The sequence below is a fragment of the Trichechus manatus genome, unplaced genomic scaffold (genome assembly GCF_000243295.1).
Source record: "Trichechus manatus latirostris isolate Lorelei unplaced genomic scaffold, TriManLat1.0 scaffold00073, whole genome shotgun sequence".
Classification (NCBI taxonomy): domain Eukaryota; kingdom Metazoa; phylum Chordata; class Mammalia; order Sirenia; family Trichechidae; genus Trichechus; species Trichechus manatus.
Window position 1 is genome coordinate 4,576,520 of NW_004444009.1, and position 27,389 is coordinate 4,603,908.

The 27,389-nt window shown below is 38.6% G+C and overlaps 1 protein-coding gene across 1 annotated transcript in view; it reads left to right on the plus strand.

Annotated features, from left to right (window-relative positions):
* SPAG17 (sperm associated antigen 17) overlaps window positions 1-27,389 on the plus strand; it is a 361,237-nt gene that overhangs the window by 148,518 nt on the left and 185,330 nt on the right. The window contains exons 5-15 of the mRNA XM_004380343.2: window positions 241-436; window positions 1,946-2,140; window positions 3,912-4,093; window positions 9,644-9,805; window positions 11,473-11,545; window positions 11,747-11,859; window positions 14,035-14,172; window positions 14,261-14,374; window positions 15,275-15,425; window positions 21,818-22,045; window positions 22,140-22,361. Of these exons, the coding sequence (XP_004380400.1) occupies window positions 241-436; window positions 1,946-2,140; window positions 3,912-4,093; window positions 9,644-9,805; window positions 11,473-11,545; window positions 11,747-11,859; window positions 14,035-14,172; window positions 14,261-14,374; window positions 15,275-15,425; window positions 21,818-22,045; window positions 22,140-22,361 (1,774 nt within the window). The remainder of the gene's footprint in view (window positions 1-240; window positions 437-1,945; window positions 2,141-3,911; window positions 4,094-9,643; window positions 9,806-11,472; window positions 11,546-11,746; window positions 11,860-14,034; window positions 14,173-14,260; window positions 14,375-15,274; window positions 15,426-21,817; window positions 22,046-22,139; window positions 22,362-27,389) is intronic.

Sequence of the window (27,389 nt, forward strand, 5' to 3'; positions counted from 1 at the left end):
TAAACAACCTCCTGGCACCCATCCATCCAGTCCTCAAGTGCAAATATGTTTGTATGACAACTTGGACTCAAACTGGGATCTCCACTATCCTCACCTGGCGAATGAATAAATGAAAAACTAATGAATAAACAATCAACTGAGTGAAATACAGGAAGAATTAATTCACTTGACAGTAGAAAAGCCATTGTTTGTTCACTATATGATTTGGAGAAAAAGCAAAAAATTATTTTCTCTTTCCAGGTGGTAGAAGACAGATATAAGTTAGAAAAGGATAAAGGGAAAGGAAAATCTCCCAAAGAGAAGAAGGCCCCAAGTGCCAAGGTTGCCAAAGGAGGAGGAGGAAAGGGAAAGGAGCAGCCTGAGGCAAACGCAACAGTGAAAAAGTCCACCGAGTTAAAACGGAGGGGAGAAGAAGATGACACCAAACATTACATTGGTCAGTAAGATGCTTCTTATGTTGGTTACCTTTAACTTCTTGCTTTATAACCTATGAAGTAACTTGGGAAATCATTCCAATAACTATGCTTAATCTTTTCCAGCCTTTTCACTCTGTATAAAACCATAACTCTCTTATTGCCCATGACACCCTAATAGAAAAATATCTCTATTTGCAATTCATTTATGCTTTCAACATATATTTATTCAGCATGTGTCTTGCTAGGCACATTCACATAGTGCTAATAAAAGGTGAAATAGCAAGTCGGTTGTGCCCCCAAGAAGCTTAGTATTTTGTTGGGGACATAAAGGAAATTTATGCATAATTATAATGCAAAGTGATTCTTGTCATGAGAGAAATACAGATTCAGTGTAATAAAATCAGACCAACTCATGTGTGACTCATCCAGAACATATAGCTTCCTGGCTCCAACTTTTCCCGCTATCAATTTGTCCTAGATAGAGCAACTAGAAATTTTTCTTTTTAGATTATTGATATAAAAATGATTAAACCAAGGTAGGCAGCTATAAGTAATTCATTGCCCTTGTCACTTGAACCCAAATGGAGTTACCTATTATTATCTGCATTGTATTTACAGGAGATGGTGGACTTTGACACCCTTTACCAATTGAATCCTCTCACATATCTCTGCTTTAAAACCACTGGACTTAGGAACAATGACATTATGGATTCCACGGGTCATATGAGCACTGATTTATTTAGTGGTAGAAGACAGATCACTAAAACTTCGTGCCTTTGTTGCACTATTTATAAGGTGATCTTAAGAGGATATTGTGAAATATAATGTTTTCATGTACTATCAATGTTGAAGTATAACTACAAGTAACCTTATTCTCATCCCCCAGAATATCACATTTTAAGTTAAACTCATGTTTTAATATCAATAAAACAGTATAACCAGGACAAAATAGGGGATAAAAATTTTAGAAAAGGGCACAATATAAATTTAAAAAATTTAATGCAATTAAGACATAGTTGTTACATAATCTATACTCAGCACCCACACCTATTGACAATCCTTTTGTAGGCAGTACATCCATTTTCAATATTTCCCTCTCCTGTAAACACTTCTACTTATAAAATAAAACCACAAAGCTGCAAGTACATGTATTTCAGGAGTAAAGCTAGACGTTGTTCAAAAAAGATTAGAACCAAAAAAAAGTTGCAGCCTAAACTTTTTGACAAAGACCCAAGCACACATTTTCCATGGCCATGGACCCCTTGTATGTTTGTCCTCCTATTACACCTACATTTCAATTGCAAAAGTGATTTAACATTTTGTACAGTGGCCACAGCCTTTTTACTGGAAGGGCAATAATGAAAAGCAGTCAACGTGATTGCATTTCAGCCAACTGGATGGTTTTTGGCAAGCCAGTGAGATTATAAATGCATGTATAATGTATATAGCCATTGAACTGGCTAACTGACTAAGTGCAACCTGTACTCCTTTTAAATGATGACTGCTCTTCTTTATGGTATTTTGAGCAGATGATGAGCCAGATGATGGTGCCCAGCATTACATTATAGTTGTGGGCTTCAACAATCCTCAACTATTAGCGATTATGATTGAGCTTGGCGTTCCCATAAGCAGCGTGATTAAAATATCTTCAGAGAATTACGAACCTCTGCAGACACACCTGGCAGCAGTTAGTCAGCAGCAGGAAGCTTTTCTTCAGCCAGAAGGTATGCAGTCTGCTACACAACTTACTGTTCTAAAGCTGAATCCTTCGATACTACCCACTATCTTTAAAGTACGAATACTGTTTTCTGTCCAAAACATAGTCATACAATACACACATTATTAAATCCTTTCAAGACTTTGATTTGCTATTTATTCTGCTTGCACTAGCCAAGAGTTGTAAATTTTGTAAATTAAAATCATACTCGGTGCTTAATGTCCCTGTGTAGCCACAGAGAACATAGACTGCAGGTCAGAAGGCTTGGTTATCCAACTACATTTCTCAGGAACATTTGATCCATGACTTTTACCTAGGGCATGGGCTGGATGGAGCAACTGTAATTAATCTGTTCTTCCAGAAGCCACAGTTACCAAATGGCCCAACAGAGGTCAGAGCCACGGATTCTTACCCTGCTCTGATGCAGGCTTATCTGTGATAAGTCAGAGAGAAGACTTTATCTTCCTGGTCTTAAACTAGAAAGTCATGGGAAGAAGTTCTGACCATGCTACCATTCAGCCCTTTTGAGCCTTGGGGTCTTTATCTAAGGGAACTGTGCTAGACTACTTCTGTGGGAAGGGAAGAAAATGCTACTGTATACTTTAGATAGTAGAACTGGAATTCAGCGTAAGCCCGTTCAAACTAGAAGTCCAAGCTCTTTCTGCTATATGCTGTCACTTTTATTGTTATTTATTAATCATATTATTTGCTTAGTGCTTTGTGACTTACATAGCCACATTCCCATTTCTATAGCATTGCATTTTTTAAGTTGCTGTTCAAAGTTAGAAACTGCTGTCCCTGATAATAACACTAGGTATCATTTATTGGACACATGCCTTGGAAGTAGGTTCAATGCTAAGGGCTTTAAGTAGGCTCAATGCTAAGGGCTTTGTGTAATTTTCACAACACTAGGAAGTATGTTTTATTATTTCCATTTTACCAAAAAGGACTCTCAGGTTACAGGCAGCTCTTATGTAAAAGATTTGGGATTCAAACCCAGCCTATTCCCAAGTACCTCAAAGGACAGTTAAAATGTTAAATAATTTATTATTGAAGCCAGTGAGAATATGCTGCATAAGCTTCAAACATAGGCTGTCTATAAAAATATTTAATATGTAAAAATAAAAAATAGACTTCACATAAGAATAATGAGATCTTGGTAGTAGAGCCCACTGTTCAGGTATAGATGTAATGAACATAAATATTCCAGGCAGATTTTTGTGTGTAATTTTATAGAAACCTGTTATTATTTTATAATTGTAGCCCAAATACGCAGAGAAGCCTATAGTTATTTTAATGTTACCAAAAGTTAACTGAAACATAAATGGTTGATTTAGTCTGTTTGGAGCCGTTTGAGAAGGAGAACTGGATCAACTGCATTTCTAACCAGTTATACAGAAAACAGACACTAAGATGGTCAAAAAGTGATGTGGCAGAAAAACTGATCTATTGTCCTATATAAATACAGTCTAAGAATGATGGTAATACTGAACGTATTTAGCTCCCAAATTGTGTGATCTTGTCATAATTTTTCTGGGCCTCATCTATAAAATGAAGAGATGAGGCAAACTCATGTTTAATATCCATTCCCAAAGTAAAACCCTCTGATTTCATAATTATCTACTCCAGTTCCAAAAACTTCTCAAAATTACAACTCTATATTTGCATTTTTGGGTAATGTACAGACATCTTGCAATGCATATGACTTACTGTATCTACTGAAAGCAGAAATAAATTCACACTCTCATTTTGTAGTATAAATGTGTTGCTATTATTAGATGTACAAGCAGAAAAACTGAAGAAAGAGAATACCATAAAAGAACTTGAAATCTTCTGGAAGTACTTGGACCCAATCCTGAATAACGAGAAACCTGAAACAAATCTCTTTGATGTTGCTCGACTTGAATACACTGTCAAAGCAGAGGACTTTCCTTCAGACTGGGCGGATAGTGAGATGATGGTCAGTACACACATTAGTGAGAGTGGATGGTTCCACCATGAGACACTCTGTTTCTACTTCCCACTTTCATTCATTCCACAGATATTTATTAAGCACTAACTATCTACAAAGGAGCCCTAGTGGCGCGGTGGTTAAACACTTGGCTGCTAACCGAAAGGCTGCTCCGTGGGAGAAAGATGTGGCAGTATGTTTCTGTAAAGATTACAGCCTTGAAAAACCTATAGGGAAGTTCTACTCTGTCCTATGGGGGCACTATGAGTTAGAATCGACTCGATGGCAAAGGATTTGGTTTTTTTTTTTTAACTATGGACAAGTGCTAGGCTTTTTATCTTTATCCTATGCTCTTTTATCTTCAGAACAATGATAACACTGAAGGCATCATTATTTAGCTATTAGGGCATGAATTAGTGACAAAGAGTGAGATAAAGATGAACCTTCAGCAGCGTACTCTTTTAAAGAACTATCTATATGGGATCAAATTAACAACAGCAACTTGGAAGGTTATATAGGAAGCTTAGTGGTCATTGAGTTTATGTTGATGGTAGGGGAATAATTTGGAAAAGGAGGGTGAGAATGGTTGCACAACTTGAAGAATGAGATCAATGTCACTAAATTGTACACGTAGAAATGTTGAATTGGTGTATGCTTTGCTGTGCATATTTCAACAACAAGAATAATAAAATAAATTATTAATAAAAGATATAGATGAAGATGTAGGATGGTAATTCTCTTATTAATGACACATAGCTTTATCTTTTACCTAAACAAAGTTCTAGTTGTGTTTAGTGTATTAACATATAATATATTAATGGTGCAAATAATAAATTATACATGTCTGTCTAGGGCAGCTATGAGTCGGGATCAACTTGATGGCAATGGTATAGGTCTTTATATATACACATATGTCAGTTAATAATGTTTTTCTAGGCCCTTGCTTTTATTACCAGAATCATCTTTTTTAATATATTTGGCCAACAAGACATATCCTAATAGGATGGCTTGACCTCAGCCCATCAATCAGCACGTGTTTCCTGAGAGCATTTACTGGCCTCTGCTATCGGTGGAGCTTGCAGAGAAGCAAGACTAAAACCATGAAACTGAAAAGCAACAGTCCAGGTGGTATACAACTAAGTGCTCAGTTATGTGAAACAATCTCTAAGTTTCATATTAATTCAGAAAAAGAAGAAATAGGAAACTTTAAAAAAATAGCAAATGCCAGATATATGGGGCTGTTTAAAAAATGAAAAGGTCAAGTGACAACTTAACCACAGATGTTATGGAAGGTACTCAGGCATTCCTCTGTTATAGAAAATCTCTCAGGTCTCTTTCTGATTGACTCCCTTGTCTCAAAAAACCAAGGGCCAGGGGTGTTGAATCCCCCACAGGGGCATGTATTTCAGCATCAAGTAGCTAAACTGAAAGCAGAGTCGTGGAGAAGTGCCACATCAAGTGAGTGCCCCGAAGGGAGCCAGGCAAAGTGGGATGGAGGAGGTGGAGGGGCATCTCCACGCAATGACTGTAGGTGCTGACAAAAAAAAAAAGCCGATGGTCCAAGAGGAAAATGAGATCAGAGCCTGGATCAATTTCTGAGCCAAAGAGTAGGATTCTCGTGGCCATGGGCTGGCACATGGCCACTTCTGACTTTGAGAGGCCCTGATTCTATTACCTTGAGATGGACGTGGACTTGATGAAGTATGGGAAAATATTGAGGAGGGAGGCCCAAATCTGAACCTTGGAGGATGGACAGGGTTTGTATAAGTGTCAGAGAAGATCAATGGATAGACTAGTTTGAGTTATTAAGACTCGCAACATAGGCATTAAATGTCACTATGTAGAAGCAGAACACTTAAGTCTGATAACTTATCAACAGCAAGAATAAATATTAGCCTAGTGCTGTATATTGAGAATGAAGCTGAGCATAGAAAAGCTGTGGCTGAAGGCAGAGCTAGTCCTGGGCAAAATTGGTTACCCTAGACTCCCTTTGCTTTACCTCTTCCCACCACTTCATCTAGATATGTTCAGCCTTCCTCCTTTGCCTTTCACTCTCCTGCCTCTTAAACTCGATCTCTGAAAAGGATCTGCTGCCATTTGTCCTTTACTGCTTCATGTTAATTTGGGTCAGTATGTTCCCCTATCCCAAAGATATCCCTTCCTATTTTATTAGAATTCTGGATTACACTCAACAAATGTGAGATACGTTTGAGGGAGAGGTTATTTCCTTGGAATTTTAAAATCCAACCTCAATCCAACTTCTTATTCTTCCTCTCCCAAGCACATGAAGTCTATGTCTAAATAAACCCATATCCACAAATTTCTATTTCAGAGAAACACTCCTCCTCTCGTTTGGGTCAAGGCCTGGCTGCATACCCTGTCAAGAACTTGTATACATTTTTGATTCCCCTAGAGTCTAAGACATCCCAGATATATAATGCCGGAACCATAATTCAGAGGTGATAACAAAAAGAATCCTCTAAGGTAGCATCAAATGAAGTACCTCTTGCTCCTGCTTTAGCTAGGGCTCCCTTCTGTATGTCTTATCCACTCTCCAGGCAGAGGCTGACAAGAGCTGAAGTATATTTCAAGGTAGAGTACATTCCACTGCTTCATGAGGACATGTTCATGAATGTCACAAAATAGCAACTTCGAAAGACCCAGCACTATTTCTATGATCTTGCTTCTTAGTCTGGTGTCCACGATTTTCTGTTTATTAGATTTTAATCATTTTATTTTTAGGGAAAGTGATAGTGGCTCTATTTTGTTTTTTTAAAAAAATATAGATTGGAAGAGGTCCAATGGAAATTAAATTGAATCCATTCTGACTCATAGTGACCCTATAGGGCTGATTAGAACTGCCCCATAGGGTTTCCAAGGAGTGGGTGGTGGATTCGAGCTGTTAACCACTACACCACCTGGGCTCCAAAGAAAACCTATCCTATGTTGAAAAGATATTATTAGCTTAGTTGAAATACTCTCGTTAAAGCAGAATATGCTTGTCTTCAGAACTGGAAGACTAATGTAGAGGGTGTGTTTAATTACGACATGAAAATAACTGTCAGCAATGAAAACTTTCAGCTCTCTAAAGAGCCATTTAGGGCTGTGCTGCCCAGCTGGTCACATTTCCTATCAGTCAATTAACAAAATTTATTTAACAACTTCTTCATGCCAGGGTTGTCCTCCAGCCTGACTACAGTAGCCTTAGAGCCCAGACATACCTCAACAAGCTGAGGTTTGAGTGAAGGAGCTGGCATCGAGGACAATGGGGAAGGAAAGTCTTGAAAATGGTTCAGTAATAGGGTAGTATTCCAGAAGAAAAGGTCATTGCATTTGATTTTTAAAATCAAAGTTCAGTTCAAGCTTAGGATCATTTAATGAACATGAAGGTGATAAATTTACTTCTAATAGAAGTAGACTCAGTACATGTTGTAAAAGTGAAGAACTCCTTGCTTCCTGTTAACATTGACTGCAGTGAACATTTAAACCTGTCGCACGCTCTGCTGTATCTGTAAGTTGAAAATGGCCTCATATCCAAGGTAGAGCCAGCCAAGCAGTCAGAGGAAAGCATTAGGAACTTTGGCTGCAAATAAGCAGACTGTATTTCTGTTGAACCAAGGTAACGAAAACTTTACATCAAATAAATGCTCATCAAGAAGTGCTAACTGCTCACATAAGACATCTGCAGCATCTCAAGTTAAGACCTTGGTTGCTGAAATAATTTGCTGGCTTTTAGCATGTGATTTGCTGCTTGATTTAAAAGTGAATTAACTAGGTTAAACCAAGAACAGCTCATTTGGCAGAAGATTTACCATATTTCACATAAATACAAACAAGCAAACAGAAAGTGTTTATATGCCAGAATTTGGGCAAGGAATGTGAAGTTGAAGCATAACTGAAGAATGCTCAGTGTTCGAGTGGGCACATAAACCCCAGACTACCATGTGTGCTGTGATAATGGGCAGAGCTGTGTACCTCACTGGACTCCTGCCAGGATGTGATTCACTGGCCCTACAAGAAGCTATCTCACTAAATCTTGACTCTAACTCAGACACAGGATAAACTATATAATCCTCCTTTGCTTTCAAGCAGACAGACCTAGTGATCACAGTGCTTTCCTGCTTCTGGAAATTAAGGCCCAGGTAATAGAGATATCCAATGTATAACTTGCTTGCCAGCTAATAAAATTTGTGGGTATTAAGAAAGCAGTAGTCTATCAGAATTTCTTAGTGTTTTTCCCTAAAAATGACAGGTGAAAGGAAAGAAGGAAGAAGGGAGGAAAAGGAAGAAATATTGATTGCACGTATACTGCAGCATACTTGGGTGGACGATACACAAAGCTGAGCAGGTGGTTTCCATTCTGGTTCTTGTATAGCCAAGGAAGAAATCATCCATAGTCGAGCACAACTAGATGGTACCCAGCTACCACCACCAACTACTCTGACACGGATCACAGTAGAGGGTCTCCGACAGAGCTGAAGAAAAATATAGAACAAAATTCAAACTCACAAAAAAAGACCAAACTTACTGGTCTGACAGACTGGAGAAACCCCAAGAGCATGGCCCCTGGACACCCTTTTAACTCAGTACTGAAGTCACTCCTGAGGTTCACCCTTCAGCCAAAGATTAGACAGGCCCATAAAACAAACAATAATACATGTAGCTCAACCATGTATGCGAGACCAAATGGGCACACTAACCTAGGGGGCAAGAATGAGAAGGCAGGAGGGAACAGGAAAGTTGGACAAATGGAAATGAGGAACTAAAGGTAGAGAAGGGGAGAGTGTTGACACGTCATGGGGCTGGCAACCAATGTCACACAATAATATGTGTATTAATTGTTTAATAAGAAACTAATTTTCTCTGTTAACGTCCATCTAAAGTACAATAAAAAAAATAGCAAAACACAATAATAAAGAAAGCTATCTTCAGAACCTTAAAAAAAAGAAAGAAAGCATCCATAGCTTGTCTTTCACCAGGGATATTGATATTATCCATCTAACAGCAAAACATTATTTTAGGAACTGAGATACCAAAAATATAGGTCATAATGCTGAAACTAATGAATCGGATGTTTTTTACTTAGTTGAAGCATTGTTTAATATTATAATATTAGGCAAAGGAGCCTTGATGGTACAATGACTAAGCACTCAGCTGCTAACCAAAAGGTTGGTGGTTCAAACCTACCCAGCAGCTCTGTGGGAGAAAAGACCTGGAGATCTGCTTCCATTAAGATTATAAACTAGGAAACTCTATGGGGCAGCAGCTCTTCTCTGACACATTTTGTCACTATGAGTTGGAATTGAATTGACAGCACCTAACAGCAACAGCAAGATTAGACAACCATAGGCCTTCCAAAAGTAACAGAACAAGTAGTGAACAAGACAGGGAAGAGGGGTTTACTGATAAACTCTCAGTCATCAAGATTGGGGTTCAAGAGTTTGAAGAAGTTCTTCCTTATAAAAATTTGGTACATTTATCTGCTAAGGGGACACAAACTATATATCTGATGCCAACAATTTGAAACTAATAACTACTTGTCAATTCTCTCACTTGTAGATGGAATTGGGTACCTTTATTTTTGAAAATATTGCTTGCTTGATGTATGACAGCCTGGATTGGAAAAGGCAGCACCAGCATTATTTGGAAAATATGCAGCTTATTAATGTCCCACAAGTGGTTCATGAGAAACCTATCTTTGAAGCTTTATTGATTTCTGAGGTAGGCACACGTTTGAATGTCTTTGGTGGGTTGAATAATTAACCGAACAACCTAATTTTCACATTTATAAAATGTATGAAGAAAAAAACTGCATGAATACTAGTAGTGAGGGAATATTGCCTGCTAGGATTTAATATGTGAGTGTGTGAAAAAGAAATAGGCCCCCAGGAGCATTATGAAAGGAGGGTAAATGTGTGGTGGGATTTTATGAAGTGCCCCAACTGCCTGCCACCCCCAAAAGTGATGATGGAACTCACTTTTCAGCACAGGGTACAATGAATAATATCTGGGACAAGGAGGAATATTGATAAATTAATCACAACAGCACTACATATTTATTTGACCAATATTTATTTAGCACCTACTGTGTGATAGCAAAGGATCCGTAGTGGAGCAGTGATTAAGTGCTCGGCAGTTTGAACACACCAGTCTCTCCATGGGGGAAAGATGTGGCAGTCTGCTTACATAAAGATTTATAGCCTTGGAAACCCTATGGGGCAATTCTATTCTGTCCTATAGGGTCGCTATGAGTCAGAATCGACTTGACGGCAATGGGTAATGGATGTGATAGCATGGAGTCCCTGGGTGGTGCAAATGGTTAACATACTCAGCTGCTAATGGAAAGATCATAGTTCAAAGTCACCTAGAGGTGCCTCAGAAGAAAGGCTTGGTGATCTACTTCCAAAAAATCAGCCATTGAAAACCCTATGGAGCACAGTTCTACTCTGACAAACATGGGGTTGCCATGAATAGGAGTTGACTTGATGGCAACTGGTTAAAACTGGCATGCTAGCAGTGTGCAAGGTGCCAGCAACATGTTAACGAACAAGACTCAGTCTCTGTCCCCACTAAGCTTAATGTATAAAGGGAGCAGCAGACAAGTCAACAATACTTTCAACATAATGTATTGAGTGCTTTCAGAGTAGTCAGCTCAGGGCTCAGACCAGGGTAGAAGCAACTGAAAAAAAAAAAAAAAAAAAAAAAAAAGCACTTAACCTAATCTGGGAGGCTAGAGTGGAGAGAAAGAAGACAGGAAAGACTTACCAAGGAAAGTGATGTTATGATGGTTGAGTGTGAAATGCCTAATGAAAAGCCTAAGAGGGTAAGGGTCAGAGTGATATTCTCAGGAAAGGGACAAAGATATATGAAGGTATGGAGGTGAAAAGAAAGAAGTATCATGGCCCATGCCAGGACCATGGAGTAGGTCAGTGTTCCTAAGTCATATATGCAAAGTGGAGAGCAGCATGAACTAAAGCTGGAGAGGAGGGAGCCAGGTGATGAACATCCTTTGGTGCTAAGCTAAAGCACTGGAGTTTTATCCTGAAGACAACAGGGAACCAGTGAAGGACCATAAGAGGGAGAGTGGCAGGGTTGTGAGTGACCAGGGAAGAAAAACTTTCTGACTCTCAGTGACCATCTCCCCATCACTTTCCCTGCAATCTCTCAGTAAGCTTTGTTAGGGAAAATTGGGATGTGTCCATATCTATTATCTTCTTTCCTTTGTCAGACAAAAACCCTTTTCTCTGATCCTAAGATTGACAGATAATCTCATGGTGTGATCGTAATTATACAATTTCAGAATTCTGTTGAATGTTTTCACACCAGCATTTGAAAGCATCTCTCAGCTGGATATCTCAGTTGTTTCTTTTCAATTATTCTTCTTTTAGGCACCACAACCTGTTGCTGCAACAGCTGGAAAGAAGAAAACACAATATGAAGAACGGCAAGCTCCACCACCAGGCATGTATGAAACCTGTTGCTGGAGGGTCAACACCATGAGCTGATGCTTTAAGGAAAGATGAATGCTCTCAATATTGTGTTCAGACCTACAGTTTCTGCATTTATTACTGCATGGTCATAGTTTGAATTTGTGAATGAAATTTTGATGGAAGAAATGGAGAGCACACGTTAATTGGACAACGGTATTTTCTATATTTATAGTGACTTTCGTCAACACAACTGAAGTAGACATGAGATATTACAATGATTTGTTGAATCCAGTTCCAGAGGAATTCATTTCTGTGCCCCTGATAGTGCATTGTATGCTTGAGCAGGTGGGTGTACTGAGGCTTTTGTCCAGATGGTAAACTGAGTAAGTCACTTTCCCCCTCTTAGCTTTGCTTTTTAAAAGAAAATTATTTTAAAATTACACACATAATACCCGAATGCATTCTTCTTTACAAAGATCAAAACATTTCAGATAAAACTAAAATTTGCTTTGATCATCAGCCTCAATCCTCGTTTCCTTTGCTACGCTCTGGAAGAGTTTATATAACATTCTCTGAAGTTTTGGTAGACCATATCCTTCTGACTATCTGGGACTGGTGCTGTTTTAGATGGCAGAGGAAGAAGAGTCTGGCAGGGGAGGTAGGGTAGTGATTAGGTCTTTCGTCCTTGTTGTTGATTACCGTCAAGTAGACTCCGACTCATGACGACCCCACATGTGCAGAGTAGAACGGCTCCACAGGGTTTTCAAGGCTGTGACCTTTCAGAAGCAGATCACTAGGCTTGTCTTCTGAGCCACCTTTAGGTGGGTTGGAACTGCCAACATTTTGGCTAGTAGTTGAGCGTTTAACCATTTATGCTACCCAGGGAATCTTTGATTATCTTTTTAACAACCTTTAAAATTTCTTTTGTAGCTAAAGATTTAATCAGGTTTATTGAATTTTGAGGACAGTTTTAGTCATTAGTATTTTTCTTATAAATGTCCTCTTTATTTAGGTGAGCAATATGGCATAAAGTTCTTTATACTATTTATATACATGAATTTTTAAATTTCCTGTGTATCCAGTTATGTTCCTTTTCATATGATACATGTTGTTTACCTATGCCTTCTCCTTTCTTAATCATGGTTGTCAATGGTATATATTTTCTTTTTTTTTAAAGAACCATCGTTTTGTTCAATGATCAACTTTTTTTTTTTTATTTCATTAAACTATTCATTTATCTTCATTATTTCCTTCTTACTGCTTTCTTTGGGCTTATTTTGCATTTTAATATCCGTATTTTTGCATGAAGAGCTTACTTCATTTATTTTCAGTCTTTTTTTTCCCCCTAATAAATGTACTTAAGGCTATAAATTTACTGTTGAGTATGCTTTGGATGCATGCTGATGCGTACTAAGATTACAGAGATGATAGAGTGTGAGAGGGACTTACATGAAATTCCTTCCAAGAATGCATAATCTGTATATAATCAGGAGGAATAGATCAAATAAACCTAAAATGACATTCTAAAGTGTATTCTTCCAAAATATCATGAAAGCTGAAGAAGGCTAAAGAACTATTCCGTGTTAAAGGAGACTAAAGAAACATGGAGACTGAATGCAATGAATGATCCTAGACTGGAATCTAGATCGGGAAAATTGTTATAAAGGATATTACTGGTAATATTGACAGATTCGAACAGACCATATACTAGATAAAAGTATTTTATCAATGTTAAATTTGCTGATTTTGGTCATTGTATTGTTATGTAAGAGAGTGTTTTTATTCTTAGGAGATACGTGATGAAATATATAGGAGTGAAGGGTCATGATGCCTGCAACTTATTCTCAAATTGTTCATCAGTAATAATAATAATAATAATACATAGATAGAGCAAAGCAAATATGGGAAAATATTGACAATTAGTAAATCCAGTTGAAGAGTAAGGAGCCCTGGTGATGCAGTGGTTAAGCACTCAGCTGCTAATTGAAAGGTCGGTAGTTCCTATCCACCAGCTGCTCCGAGGGAGAAAGATTTGGAAATCTGTTTCCATAAAGATTACAGCCTTGGAAACCCTATGAGGCAGTTCTACTCTATAGTTCTACCCCATAGGGTCACTATGAGTTGGAATCAACTCGACGGAAATGGGTTAGCTGAAGGGTTTACAGGTATTCCTTGTACTATCGTCCAACTTTTCTGTAAGTTTTAATTCTCAAAATAAAAGGGAAATGTTTGAAAAATTGATTTGAAGATCCAACTGAGATTAGATATTATAATTATAAAATGGGACATAGGAAGCAGAAAGATCAAGCCGTAGGATGGATCATAAGCTAAGATTATATCTACCTTAATGCATGGATCACAAACGTTTTCCCTTTTATTTTGGTAATCACTGACACTTCTCTGACGTTTTGTATAATCACGGGTACTTTACTGATAAAAACTGGCTTGTTATTACTAACAGCAATGGAAATATGTGAGTATCAGTAAAGAGCTGACCATTAAGTCAATTCCTCTCAACAGGTTGTGGCAACTGAAGAAGATCTTGTACCCCCTAGCCTGGTGGAGCCACTCCCCAGAGCAGATGGCTTAGACCACAGAATTGCAGCTCACATGGTGTCCATCCTGCCCTCTCTCTGTCTCTCAGAGAGGGAGAAAAAGGTGAGGGAGCATGAGATATCCAAGAGCTTTTATGCTTTGAAAAAGTATGGATTCCCTTTTTAAAGTGCTATTATTTTGATTTAAATAGAATCTCCACGAGATATTATTATCCGAAGAAGAAAACGAAAGCAAAGTGGTGCCCAAAGGCCCTCTCCTACTGAACTACCATGATGCACTTGCCCACAAGAAGTATGCACTAAAGGTAAAAGTAATGAGATTACCCTAAGGGGAACTGATACAAGAGAGCACATTCGCAATTATTCAGTTGAAGAAATCTTAATTAGATCAACTTAATTAATGCTCCGTAAAAGTACTATCCAACTGTGGGACATAAAATGATACTCATGAAAAGTGTGCTTCTTAGCTCAAGTAGATAACGTGAGACTAAATGGGCAGCTTCTACCTGGAGGTGAGATGAGAAGGCAGAGAGGGTCAGGAGCTGGTTGAATGGACCTGGGAAATCAGGTGGAAAGGAGGAGTGTGCTGTCACAGCACAGGGAGAACAAGTAGGGTCACATAACAATGTGTGTATAAATTTTTGTATGAGAAACTAACTTGAAATGTAAAATTTCACTTAAACTATAACAATAAACAAAAAATAAAATAAAGTACTGTCCAAAATGGATACCTGCTTGAAAAGTGGGATCTCAGAGAAAATGGAAATGAATAAGGGAGAAATTATGTCGGCATAGAAAACATGCCTTATTATAAAGTCCAGTTAGCCATTAAATGAATTGTGACTATCACCAAAGTTGTATTAAAACCTTATAGTTATTTCCTTTAAGTATCGTTAAGTATCCTAAAAAACTAGTGGAGACCAGAAAAGAAACTCAGAAAGGAGATGAATATAGATGAGGACTTGACAGTTTGTAACTGTGAATGAAGAACCAGTTGTTTTAGTGCACCAGAAACTTCTGGCAAAGTGGGAACTCACTTTTTTGACATTCATCAAAATACCAACAGTTTGTCTTCCCCAATTTCCATTGATTTCCCCTGTTCCCAAATAATGAGAGTGAGGGTATCATGTTTAGCCTTCTCCATATGCATAAGGCACTTGACAGCTTACCTTAATGTCTTCTGTCATGTTGCTCTTTTTCATCAGGACCAAAAGAATTTTGACCCAGTTCAAATTGAGCAGGAGATGCAGTCCAAGTTGCCACTGTGGGAATTCCTTCAATTCCCACTGCCCCCACCGTGGAACAGCACTAAACGTCTAGCTACAATTCATGAGCTCATGCACTTTTGTACAAGTGGTGAGTACTTCCCTTTGTCTTAGCCTAAACTCACTCATTAATGGTCAGATGTGCCTCATAATATTGCACTTTTATTTGCAAAAAGTAGTTTTTGATTATTGAAAGAACTTTCAGAGGCTGAGGTGGGTGTTTTGATTGACTACAACTTTCTTATCTTGAATAACGTCATTAATAATGATATGATAGCTATGATGCATAACATACATTCCTCAATTTGATTCACTGGGTTTTCTTTCCACTGTGTTACCACAATCAGAATAATTCCCTCTTTCCCTCCCTCCCCACCACATCTCCGCACTGACATCAGTGGAACTGATGTGGTAATCCCTATCCTAGCTAAGAGGATTAAAGGTTCATATATTTTAAAAATAACATATTTTTTAAATAAATAAGCAAAAAACCTCCCATCCCAAAATGTCACAATCTTTTCCCAGGACAATGCCCTGCTCCCCTCCACTGCCTCTTCACTCCACCTCTTTATCATCATTGAAAATCGCACAAGTATTACAATAACACTGCAGAGACATTATCTGGAAAGTGGGAAGAGCAAGCCTGACAATGCAACTTTGCCCCATTCAGAGATATCTGTCTGAATTCGCATCTTAAATTCTTCTAGTAAACCCTTGGTATCTCTTATCACAAGGCAGCCTCACTCACGAATAATATCCAGTCTTAATCAGTAGATGAGACATAACATTAAAATATATACGTATGTATTTTTTTTTCCAGTTGCTATCGAGTCAATTCTGACTCATAGCAATCCCATGTGTGTCAGAGTAGAACTGTGCTCCATAGAGGCTTCCAGGCTGTGATCTTTGAAAAGCAGATGGCCAGGTCTTTCTTTTGAGGCACCATCTGGGTGGGTTCAAACCACCAACCTTTTGTTTAGTAGTTGAGTGCTTCACCATTTGCGCCACCCTGTGTGGGCAGATGCCTCTAAAAAAAAAAGATCAAAGCATTATATTCCAGTGCAAAAGTTAATTATTGAGTAGTCCTGTGCAGTAGATTAGGAAATTTATGATGATATAAGACTATAACAGTACCCTATCTTGAAGAACAAAGAGGAAGAAACACTAATTCAATGAGATCACCACTTCTTAAAGAGGAAACTTGGTATATCTCCCCATTGATTGACTTACAGCTTCGATCACCATTTTCTTATTAATCCAATCATGTGTTCAAATATGCTTGTGTATTTTTTCCATACTCAATAAAATTTAAAATAAAACAAAATTAAACAAATTATTGTAGCAACATCTTGAACTCTGATATCTACTTATTTCTCTGAGGTCATGAAATCTTCAGTGCTATGGATCACTTTGGTGTGGACTTTCTCGCCATGGTCTTATAACTCCCACCCAAGTGATTGGGCTAGACTGTGCAAATAAGGTAACTGTGACCTACCAAGAGGACTGGCCAGTTTTTCCATCCCACTAGGCTTAAAATGAGTCATCCCAGAGGCAGGAAGAGAGGATCTCACCACCACCAAGGAAGAAGAGCCAGAAGCAAAGTGTACCTTTTGGGCCCGGGATCCTTGCACTGAAAAGCTCCTGGAACCAGGAGACTGAGAGAGAGAGACAGCTGTAACACTGAAGACGGCGAGAAGCAGCTGCAGAGAAACAGCAGCAGCAGAACCAGGAGACCGGCAGAAGATGGCTTAGCCCACAGAGCGAGAATGCTGAGTACCTTCGGGCAGGAGGCTTACTGGCAGAGTAGGGTGCCTCTGGTCACTTGGTGGAGCTAGGTTTGGTGACCCAAGGAGCTAGAGCTGAGTGCCTTTGGGGCAAGGCTTACTGGCAGAGTGGGGTGCATCGGGGCATTTATCAGCAAAGCTAAAAGAGCTTTGTAACACTTGCCTGAGCAGAGTAGAGGCCAAGGGGCCAGGCAGAGTGTGCCTACAGGCACAGCTGGGAACAGGCTGTCCTGACCAAAGAACTGTATCCTGAGCGTTCCTGAATTGTAACCTGTTACTTCCCTAATAAACTCCGTAATCGTCAGTATCGTCTATGAGTTCTGTGTGGCCATTGCAATGAATTATCAAACTCAAAGTAGAGAGTCCTGTGGGAGGGACACCTGATGTTAGAATTAGTAAAAAAAAGTTGGAGGGTGGAGGCATGTCTGACCTCCACCTCACAGGAATTAGGCTTGGGCTGTTGATCTTGATTCTCTTTCCCCCTTGGGAAGTGAGAGGAGCTCAGACACCACCTCCACGCTGTTTTTACAAAATCTAAGTTTGAAAAACTCTGCTCTGAGACATATTCCTCTGGCACCCAGCTTACAAGAGTGTAACACAAAAGTATGGTGTTCTGATTAGAAACTAGCCGCTTTTTCACTAGTTGAGAGGGTAAATGGCAATTAGAGACAGAGAGTGAAAAAACAAGAAGAGTAGGGGGAGCTGTTTTTCATAGAAAATCTCTCTTCTGTCGGTTTGATTTGTCCCAATTTTTTGTCCGCTCTCCCCGTGCTTCTTTGCCTCCCATATTCTGTTCTGGAACCTTCATAAGGGAGGGAAACAAGAAAGATACTTACAAAGTACTTTATTCAGAACAAGCCCACTTTCAACTATGTCCCTCTTACTATTTAGGAAGGAAATATTATATTAAGGAAATTTTCCTGTGTCTCTTCCTTTTCCTTCTCTCCATAGCCCTTACTTTTCTAAGAGAAAAAGAAGGTTCAGATAATCTGAATTTGGCAGAAATGTTCACAGGTTAAAACTAACATCAGCACTTCCTCTGACCACCTCCACACAGAAGGATGGGAAGTGAATAAGAGAGAATTTGACCTAGGAGGCAGATATGGATATTTTGTAGCCTGTGCTACTCAGAAACCCTGAGGTCAAATTCTGAGAACAATACTCCTATCCAGGAATTCATTTTTTATGAAGGATGAATCATAGAACCATAAATTTTTCTAACCAAAAGGAACGTTGGAATTAATCTAGTCCAAATCTATTTTCAGATAAGATATCTGAAATACTGGGAGGTTAAATTATTTGCCCTAAGAGAGAATGAATAAAACCAAAGACACAAGGGAAAGATTAGTCCAAAGGACTATTGAACCACAAGTACCACAGCCTCCACCAGATGGAGTCCAGCAAAACTCGATGGTGCCTGGCTACCACCACTGATTGCTGTAACAGGGATCACAATAAAGGGTGCCAGACAGAGATGCAGAAAAATGTAGAACAAAATTCAAACTCACAAAAAAATACCAGACTTATTTGATCTGACAGTGATTGGAGAAACCGTGAGAGTATGGTGCCCGGACACGTTTTTAATTCAGTACTGAAGTCATTCCTGTGGTTCACCCTTCAGTCAAAGATTAGACAGGCCCATAAAACAAACAGTAATATACATACCTCAGCCACATATACGAGACTAAATGGGCACACCATCCCCAGGGCAAGAATGAGAAGGCAGGCGGCAACAGGAAAGCTAGACGAACGGAAATGGGGAACCCGAGGTCGAGAAGGGGAGAGTGTTGACATGTTGCAGGGTTAGCAACCAATGTTCCAAAACAATATGTGTATTAATTGCTTAGTGAGAAACTAGTCTGCTCTGTAAACATACACCTAAAGCACAATTAAAAAAAAAAAAAATCGTTTGCCCTAAAATTATAACAATAGTGGAAATGTGAAGACTAGCATTCTGGTCTCTTTATCTCCCCTACATCAATGAGCAGGAGAGAGGAAGAAAATCACAGTAGAGATTTGATGGTCCAATCTGCATGTAGTGAGCACCCTTTATATGCTGTAATTGGCCCTAGGCCTGGGGATACAATTATTAGAGAGTCCTTTGTTGGTGTGGTGCTGACAGTGAGTTGATTCAAGTTAACCTACCCTTACAACTGGAAGGCCCATTTTATACTCTTTAAGGACAATGGGAGGAAGCGTCATTAAGAACATCTGGAATCAGCTTCTCGACATAGAGTTCACTGGGATTTTATGATATAGGCCATCATTTCCCAAACAAATTCTATTTCCCACTTGAGGCAATATTCTGATGTGTTGCTCCTTAAAAAAAAAGGAAAGTTAAATTACATGGACATCTTTGTTTGGCAAGAACGCATTTGACCTAGAAAAGAGAAAAGCATATGCAGATTCTTCCTGCTCATTTCTAACCCTAACAAAATTGCCAAAAATTTCTATCTTGCTTTCTTTATCCATTTTTAAGTAGGGTTAGTAATGGAAAAAGCCAGAATTTTTTGAATACTGTCATACCATCACCTCATGGAATTGCAGGGTACAGTCTAGTGGACTTGGATTTGTTGAGTCTCATGTTTACAGAGCTACACTCTTCTAAATGCACCTCAGAACATCTGCCCTTTCCCTTTATCCTGCCAAACTCCATTTCTCCTTTGGCCTTATAATATAATTCCATTCTCTCTCTCCTTAAGTTCTACATACAGTTCAGGGTTCTTATTTCTGCTGCCACCACTGAAATCTCACACATATCCCACCTTCTTGTCAAATCCTAAACCCTTGACCCTTCCTCTTTTCTCTTTCATCATCTCATACTTAGTAGATCCAAAACCAAACTCTTGATTCCCCCTCAAATTTGTCCCCTCACAGTACTCCCTGTTTCAGTAAATGGCAACTATTTTCTGCCAAAACCTTGGAGTCACCCTTGATTCCTCTTTTTTTCCCACCCCAAACCAACCCCGCAACATCCCTCACTACCATTCCATCCTAGTCCACTATTAGCTCTCACCTGGACTATTTCAATAGCTTTCCAACTGGTTTACCAGCTTCCACCTTTTTACCTACAGTCTTTTCTTCACACAACAGCCAGAATTGTCCTTCTAAAATGTTAGTCAGATCATGTGCCTTCTCAACTCAAAACCCACTAGTGGCCTCCCACCTCACTCAGAGTAAAATCCAAGCTGTCCGCCACCCACTTTTCAAATTCATCACCTGTCAATCTCTCATTGTTCCACTGTACTCTCCTTGCATTGGCCTCACTGCAATTCTTTGAACGTGTCAAGAACACCCGTCTCAAGACCTTTGCGCTTCATATTTCTTCTACCCTGAAACTTTTCTCCCAGATATCCATATGGCTTGCTCCCCCATTTCTTTCATATTTTTGCTTAACTATTCAGAGGATTTTTTTTCCGACTATATAAAATAGAAGCCCCTTCTCCAACCATTATCACTTCTTATCCCTTCACCCAGCTTTATTCTTCTTTATCTTTTCTGGTATATCATACACTTATCTTTTACTATCTGTTCCCACCCACTAGAGTGGATACTCCGTAAGAGCAGGAATATGTTCACTGCTTTGTTCACTGCTGTGTTCCCAGCTTTAATTATGATCTCTGAGATACAATAGTTGCTTAAAAACTATTTTGAAATGAATGAATTAGCAAACTCTCCTTTATTCTGGAATTCTTTTGCCTCTTCCCTGTCTCTCTTCTGAATCTCCTTATGTTTTTTTTCCTGAAAGGGGCTCTCTCACTGCCCTCATGTCTATTGAAAAGAAGAGGTGACCTCTGAATGATTGATCTGCCATGATCACTGTATTTTCTCTCATTGAAGTTCACGTACAGTTTTTAATCCCTACCTCCCATCCTCTACCTTGAACTTCTAGTGTGCAAGAACCAAATCTTGATTTTTCTTTGAATCCCATGTACCTATGAGAAAGCCACAAGGAGCCCTGGTGGCACAGTGGTTAATCACTTGGCTGCTAACCAAAGGGTCAGCAGTTCGAGCCCACCAGCTGCTTTGTGAAAGAAAGATGTGGCAGCCTGCTTCCATAAAGATTTACAGCTTTGGAAACCCTATGGGGCAGTTCTACTCTAACCTATAGGGTCTCTATGAGTTGGAATCGACTCGACAGCAATGGGTTTTGGCTTGGCTGACAAAGCCTGACACATAGAAAACAATAATCAGTGAATGGAGGAATGAATGCTGTAAAAGACTAAATGCACAAATGAATAGAATACGTTGAAAGCCAATAAACTTTGAAGTGGAATTATGGAAAGTTCCACACCTGTGCATATGGGTTAACAGTCTATGTTAGACACAAGAGAATAATTTCTCTGTTTCAAATTATTACAGCAGCAAAGGGTACTTTTGGTCAAAAATGTTAAATTTAAAACCAATAGGGTACCCTGGAAATCTCATGTATATTAATCTGGACACCTAATATTGATTAGGCTATGACGTAGTTTGGGAGCATTACCTCAAAAATTATATTTGATGTAGCTTTTTGATTACTAGATACCTTTGATAGTTGATGCAGAATTGTGGGGCAAATGTTTAAAGTCAGGTGCACACCCATCATGGTGTGACTCTCTTGTCAGTCTGGCCTGAAAAGATCCCTGGTTGCCCCCCTGTAAACCCTGTATATGGTAATAAGTGCATTCCTAGAAGCATGGCTCCTTCTTTCTTACAGAAGTCTTGAGCTGGAATGAAGTAGAACGGGCCTTCAAGGTATTCACATTTGAGAGCCTGAAACTCTCTGAGGTTGATGAAGCAGGAAAACTGAAGCCTTCTGGGATGATGAGTGGAACAGATTCTGAGATCTTCGACATACCATGGGACAACCCTGCCAGATTTGCTAAACAGATAAGGCAGCAACACATCATGAAAATGAACAGTCAAAAGGCCAAGCACCAAAAAGGTATACCGTATGGAGGAAATGATAGGCATTCTTGCATTTTATAATTGAATTTTTTCTAGTATTGTATCTCATGGATCTTATTTACATTGGCTAGATATTGAAACTGAAGACAGAATAATATTTGTGAATGAGGCTTGGTTAAAGTCTATGCAAGATGATGAGACCAAAGATGAACTTTCAGATACCAGTCAGCCTGATGCTAGTGATGTGAAGGATTCTAATTTGAGTAGTATGAAACCCTCAGACCCCTACAATAGAGAGGTGTCAGAGCAGGAGAGCAGCATCATGAAGAGTCAGACCCAACCTGAGTCTCTGGGTAAGTAAAAGTGTGTGTGTGTGTGTGTTTATGTGTGTGTGTTTGTGTGCGTGCGTGTGTGTGAGTGCTAGAGTAAGCAGTGGGATGGGGAAGAGCTCTAAAAAACACTTAAGAAAGCCTTTGATGTGTGGAGATACCTGATAGAAGTAATAAAAAATTAATTATTAGTTTTACTTAAATCATGAAAGCCAAATGCAATTCACTTACATATTTCATTATAAAGCAAGTACAATAGGAAGAACACCACATTATACACCAATGTTCATTGCAGCAGTATTCTCAATAGCCAAAAGATAGAAATAGCCCAGATGCCTATCAACAGATGAATGGGTAAGCAAGATGTGGTATGTACATACAATGGAATGTTACTCAGCCATAAAGAGAAATGAAGTCCTGATACATGCTACAACATGGATGAACCTTGAAAACATTATGTTGAGGGAAGTAAGTCAGTCACAAAGAGATAAATATTGTATGATTCCACTTATATGAAATATCTAGGATAGGCAAGTATATAGAGACCAAAGTTTATTAGTGGTTACCAGGGGTGAGTGGGAGAGAGGGGGAAAAGGGAGACTCACTGCTTAGGGGACACTGAGCTTCTGTTAAGGGTGATGGGAAAATTTGGGAACTGATAATGGTAAAGGTTGAACAACATGATAAGCATAATGTCATTGAATTGTACATGTGAAGGCAGATGATTTTTTACATATATATACTTATCACGATCAAAAAATAGTAATAAATTAATTTTTTTTAGAAAAAGAACACTACATTAGAAGCCAGGACACCCAGGTTCCAATCTAGGTTCCATCATTTACTTATTATGAGACCTATCAAACCCCTTACCTTTCCTGGAATCTTGTTTCTTTAAATATATAATGTAGAGATAATAATTGCTATACTATGTAGCAGTATCACTTATATAAAGATAAAATGAGATAATTGTATATAGAACCCTTTACAAATTGCAAACTATGATGAGGCTATATTATTATTATAAATTATTTTTATTACATATTATTTCTGTTGAGTTGCTCATGCCTAGCACATTGTTGAGTGAATGAATTATTACTAATAAAAATTAAATCTGTGAAAAATACTATTATACAATGCATAAAATATAAAATTGAGTCAAGATGCATTCTTTACATTTAAATGCTTTCCTCTCTCCATTGAAAAACTATTTAATGTCTAAAGTATTTGGTTAAACTTTATTATTAACTGAGTGTTGATATTCAGCAACCCCTCCTTATTTCAACCCTTTCTTTCAAAACATCTTAATGCCTCTTAGTCCACTTTCTTATCTTAGTAAATTTAGTGCAATTAACAATTTAAATGTTAAACATAAATATTTCACAAAGTTACTGTGGCTATATGCAAAAATTATAAAATATTATCTGAAATAACATAATGAAATGCAAGTACAATCCTTGGTACAAAATCAGTGCTCCAATGAACATGGATTCCCTCCCCTCCTCTTCTAGCAGAGGTCATTACTCTCACTGTACAGTACAACATTATAAATATTGTCATATGAAGTTTAGAAGAATATTAAGCAAAATTTGTATTGAGCTACCTAACACACAACTGCCAAGTTAATCTAAAATAATAGCTCCACTATTTCTCTGCTCATAACCTTCAATGGCTCCCTACTACATGCAAAGTGGAACCCAACTCCTTGACCTGCTTTACATGTTTCTCTGCTAGTACCTCACTCATCTGGTGCTCTAGCCAAACATAATTAGGCCCTGTTTCATCTTCACAGGCTATTCTTTTCAATCTCTGTGCCTTTTCTCCACAATTACCACCCAGAGTTCTCTTTTCGATTATAATTAGGTTTAGTGCACCTCCACAATTTCTAGAAAAGCCTCCCTTAGTACTCTCATGACCATAATTTATTATACTTACATTATGGCAGTTAGTTATCATTTCCTACTTCTTATTTCAATTATTCATATGCTTCTACTAACGACTCTATAACACCATAGTTTCTTAGAGGTCATAACTACTTTAATTTTTAAATTTATTTTATTTTTTTATTTATTCCCATACAGAAGTTTATACATACATTGTTATGTGACTCTAATTGCTCTCCCCATACTGTGACAGCACACTCCTCCTTTCCACCCGATTCCCCATGTCCATTCAACCAGCTCCTAACCCTCTCTGCCTTCCCATCTAAACTCCGGACAGAAGCTGCCCATTTAGTCTCTTGTATCTACTTGAGCTAAGAGGCACACTCCTCACAAGTATCACTTTATGTCCCACAGTCCAGTCCAATCCCTGTCTAAAGAGTTGGCCTCAGAAATTATTTTAGTTCTGGACTGATAGAGAATCCAGGGGCCATGTTTCCGGGGTTCCTCCAGTCTCAGTCAGACCATTAAGTCTGGTCTTCTTACTAGAATTTGAGTTCTGCACCCCACCTTTCTCCTGCTCCATCCAGGAATCACTGTTGTGTTCCCTGTCAGGGCAGTTATTGGTGGTAGCCGGGCACCATCTAGTTCTTCTGGTCTCAGGCTGATGAAGTGTCTGGTTTATGTGGCCCTTTCTGTCTCTTGGGCTACTACTTTCCTTGTGTCTTTCGTGTTCTTCGTTCTCCTTTACTCCAGGTGGCTGGGACCAATTGATGCATCTTAGATGGCTGCTTGCAAGCTTTTAAGACCCCAGACGCCACTCACCAAAGTAGGACGCAGAACATTTTCTTAATAAGCTTTGTTATGCCAATTGACCTAGATGTCCCCTGAAAGCATGGTCCCCAAACCCCTACCCCTGCTACTCTGTCCCTCAAAGTGTTTGATTGTATTAAGGAAATTCTTAGCTTTGGTTTAGTCCAGTTGTGCTGACTTGCCCTCTAGTGTGTGCTGTCCTTCCCTTCACCTAATATAATTCTTATTTATTATTTAGTTAGTAAATAACCCTCACCCTCCCTCCCCACCCTTGTAACCATCAAAGAACATTTTCTTCTGTGTTTAAACCTTGCCTTGAGCTCTTATAATAGTGGTCTTATACAATATTTGTCCTTCTATGACTGACTAAATTCACTCAGCATAATAAGTTCCAGCTTCCTCCATGTAGTAAGATGTTTCCTGGCTTCATCATTGTCCTTTATCTTTGTGTAGTATTCTATTGTGTGGATATACCATAATTTGTTTATCCATTCATCTGTTGATGGGCACCTAGGTTGTTTCCATCTTTTTGTTATTGTGAACAGTGCTGCAACGAACATGGGTGTGCATGTATCTATTCTTGTGATGGCTCTTATTTGTCTAGGATATATTCCAAGGAGTGGGATAGCTGGATCGTATGGTACTTCTATTTCTAGCTTTTTAAGGAAGCGCCAAATCGATTTCCAAAGTGGTTGTACAATTTTACATTCCCATCAACAGTGTATAAGTGTTCCAGTCTCTCCAAAACCTCTCCAGCATTTATTGTTTTGTGTTTTTTGGATTAATGCTAGCCTTGTTGGGATGAAATGATATCTCTTTGTAGCTTTGATCTGCATTTGTCTAATGGCTAATAATTGTGAGCATTTCTTCGTGTGTCTGTTAGCTGCCTGAATATCTTCTATGGCAAAGTGCCTGTTCATATCTTTTGCCCATATTTTAACTGGGTTATTTGTCTTTTTGTTGTTGAGGTTTCGCAGAATCTTGTAGATTTTAAAGATTAGACGCTGATTGGATTTGTCATAGCCAAAATTTTTTTCCCAGTCTGTAGGTTGTCTTTTGACTCTTTTGGTGAAGTCTTTTGATGAGCATAAGTGTTTGATTTTTAGGAACTGCCATTTATCTAGTCTCTTTTCTGGAGCTTGTGCATTGTTACTTATGGTTTGTATTATGTTTATGCCAGGTGTTAGGGCTCCTCGTGTTGTCCCTATTTTTTCTTCCATGATATTTATCATGTTTGATTTTATATTTAGGTCTTCGATCCATTTTGAGTTAGTTTTTGTGCATGTTGTAAGGTATGGGTCTTGTTTCAGTTTTTTGCATATGGATATCCAGTTATGCCAGCATCATTTGTTAAAGAGACTGTCTTTTCCCCGGTTGATGGGCTTTGGGCCTTTGTCAAATATCAGCTGCTCATAAGTGGATGAAATTATGTCTGGAGTCTCAATTCTGTCCCATTGGTATCTGTTGTACCAGTACCAGGCTGTTTTGACTACCGTGGTGGTATAATAGGTTATACAATAAGGTAGTATGAGACTTCCCACTTTGTTCTTCTTGAGTAATGTTTTACTTATTCGGGGCCTCTTCCCTTTCCATATGAAGTTGGTAATTTGTTTCTCCATCTCATTAAAAAATGCTGGTGGAATTTGTATCGGAATTGCATTGTATCTATAAATCGCTTTTGGTAGAATTGACATTTTCACAATGTTGAGTCTACCTATCCATGAGCGAAGTATGTTTTTCCATTTATGCAGGTCTCTTTTAGTTTCCTGCAGTAGTGTCTTGTAGTTTTCATTGTATAGAACTTTTACGTCTCTGGTTAGATTTATTTCTAAGTATTTTATCTTCTTGGGGGCTATGCTAAATGGTATTGATTTGGTGATTTCCTCTTCAAGGTTTTCTTTGTTGGTGTAAAGGAATCCAACTGATTTTTGTATGTTTATCTTGGATACTGAAACTTTGCTGAAATCTTCTATTAGTTCCGGTAGTTTTCTTGTGGATTCTTTGGAGTTATCTGTGTATAAGATCATATCATCTGCAAATTTAGATACTTTGACTTCTTCCCTACCAATTTGGATGCCCTTTATTTCTTTTTTTAGCCTAATTGCTCTGTCTAGGACCTCCAGCACAATGTTGAATAAAAGTGGTGATAAAGGGCCTCTTTGTCTGGTTCCCGTTCTCAAGGGGAATGCTGTCAAAGTGTCTCCATTTAGGATGATGTTGGCTGTTGGCTTTGTATAAATGCCCTTAATTACATTGAGGAATTTCGCTTCTATTCCTATATTGTTGAGAGTTTTTATTAAGAATGGATGTTGGACTTTGTCAAATGCCTTTTCTGCATCAATTGATAAGATCATGTGGT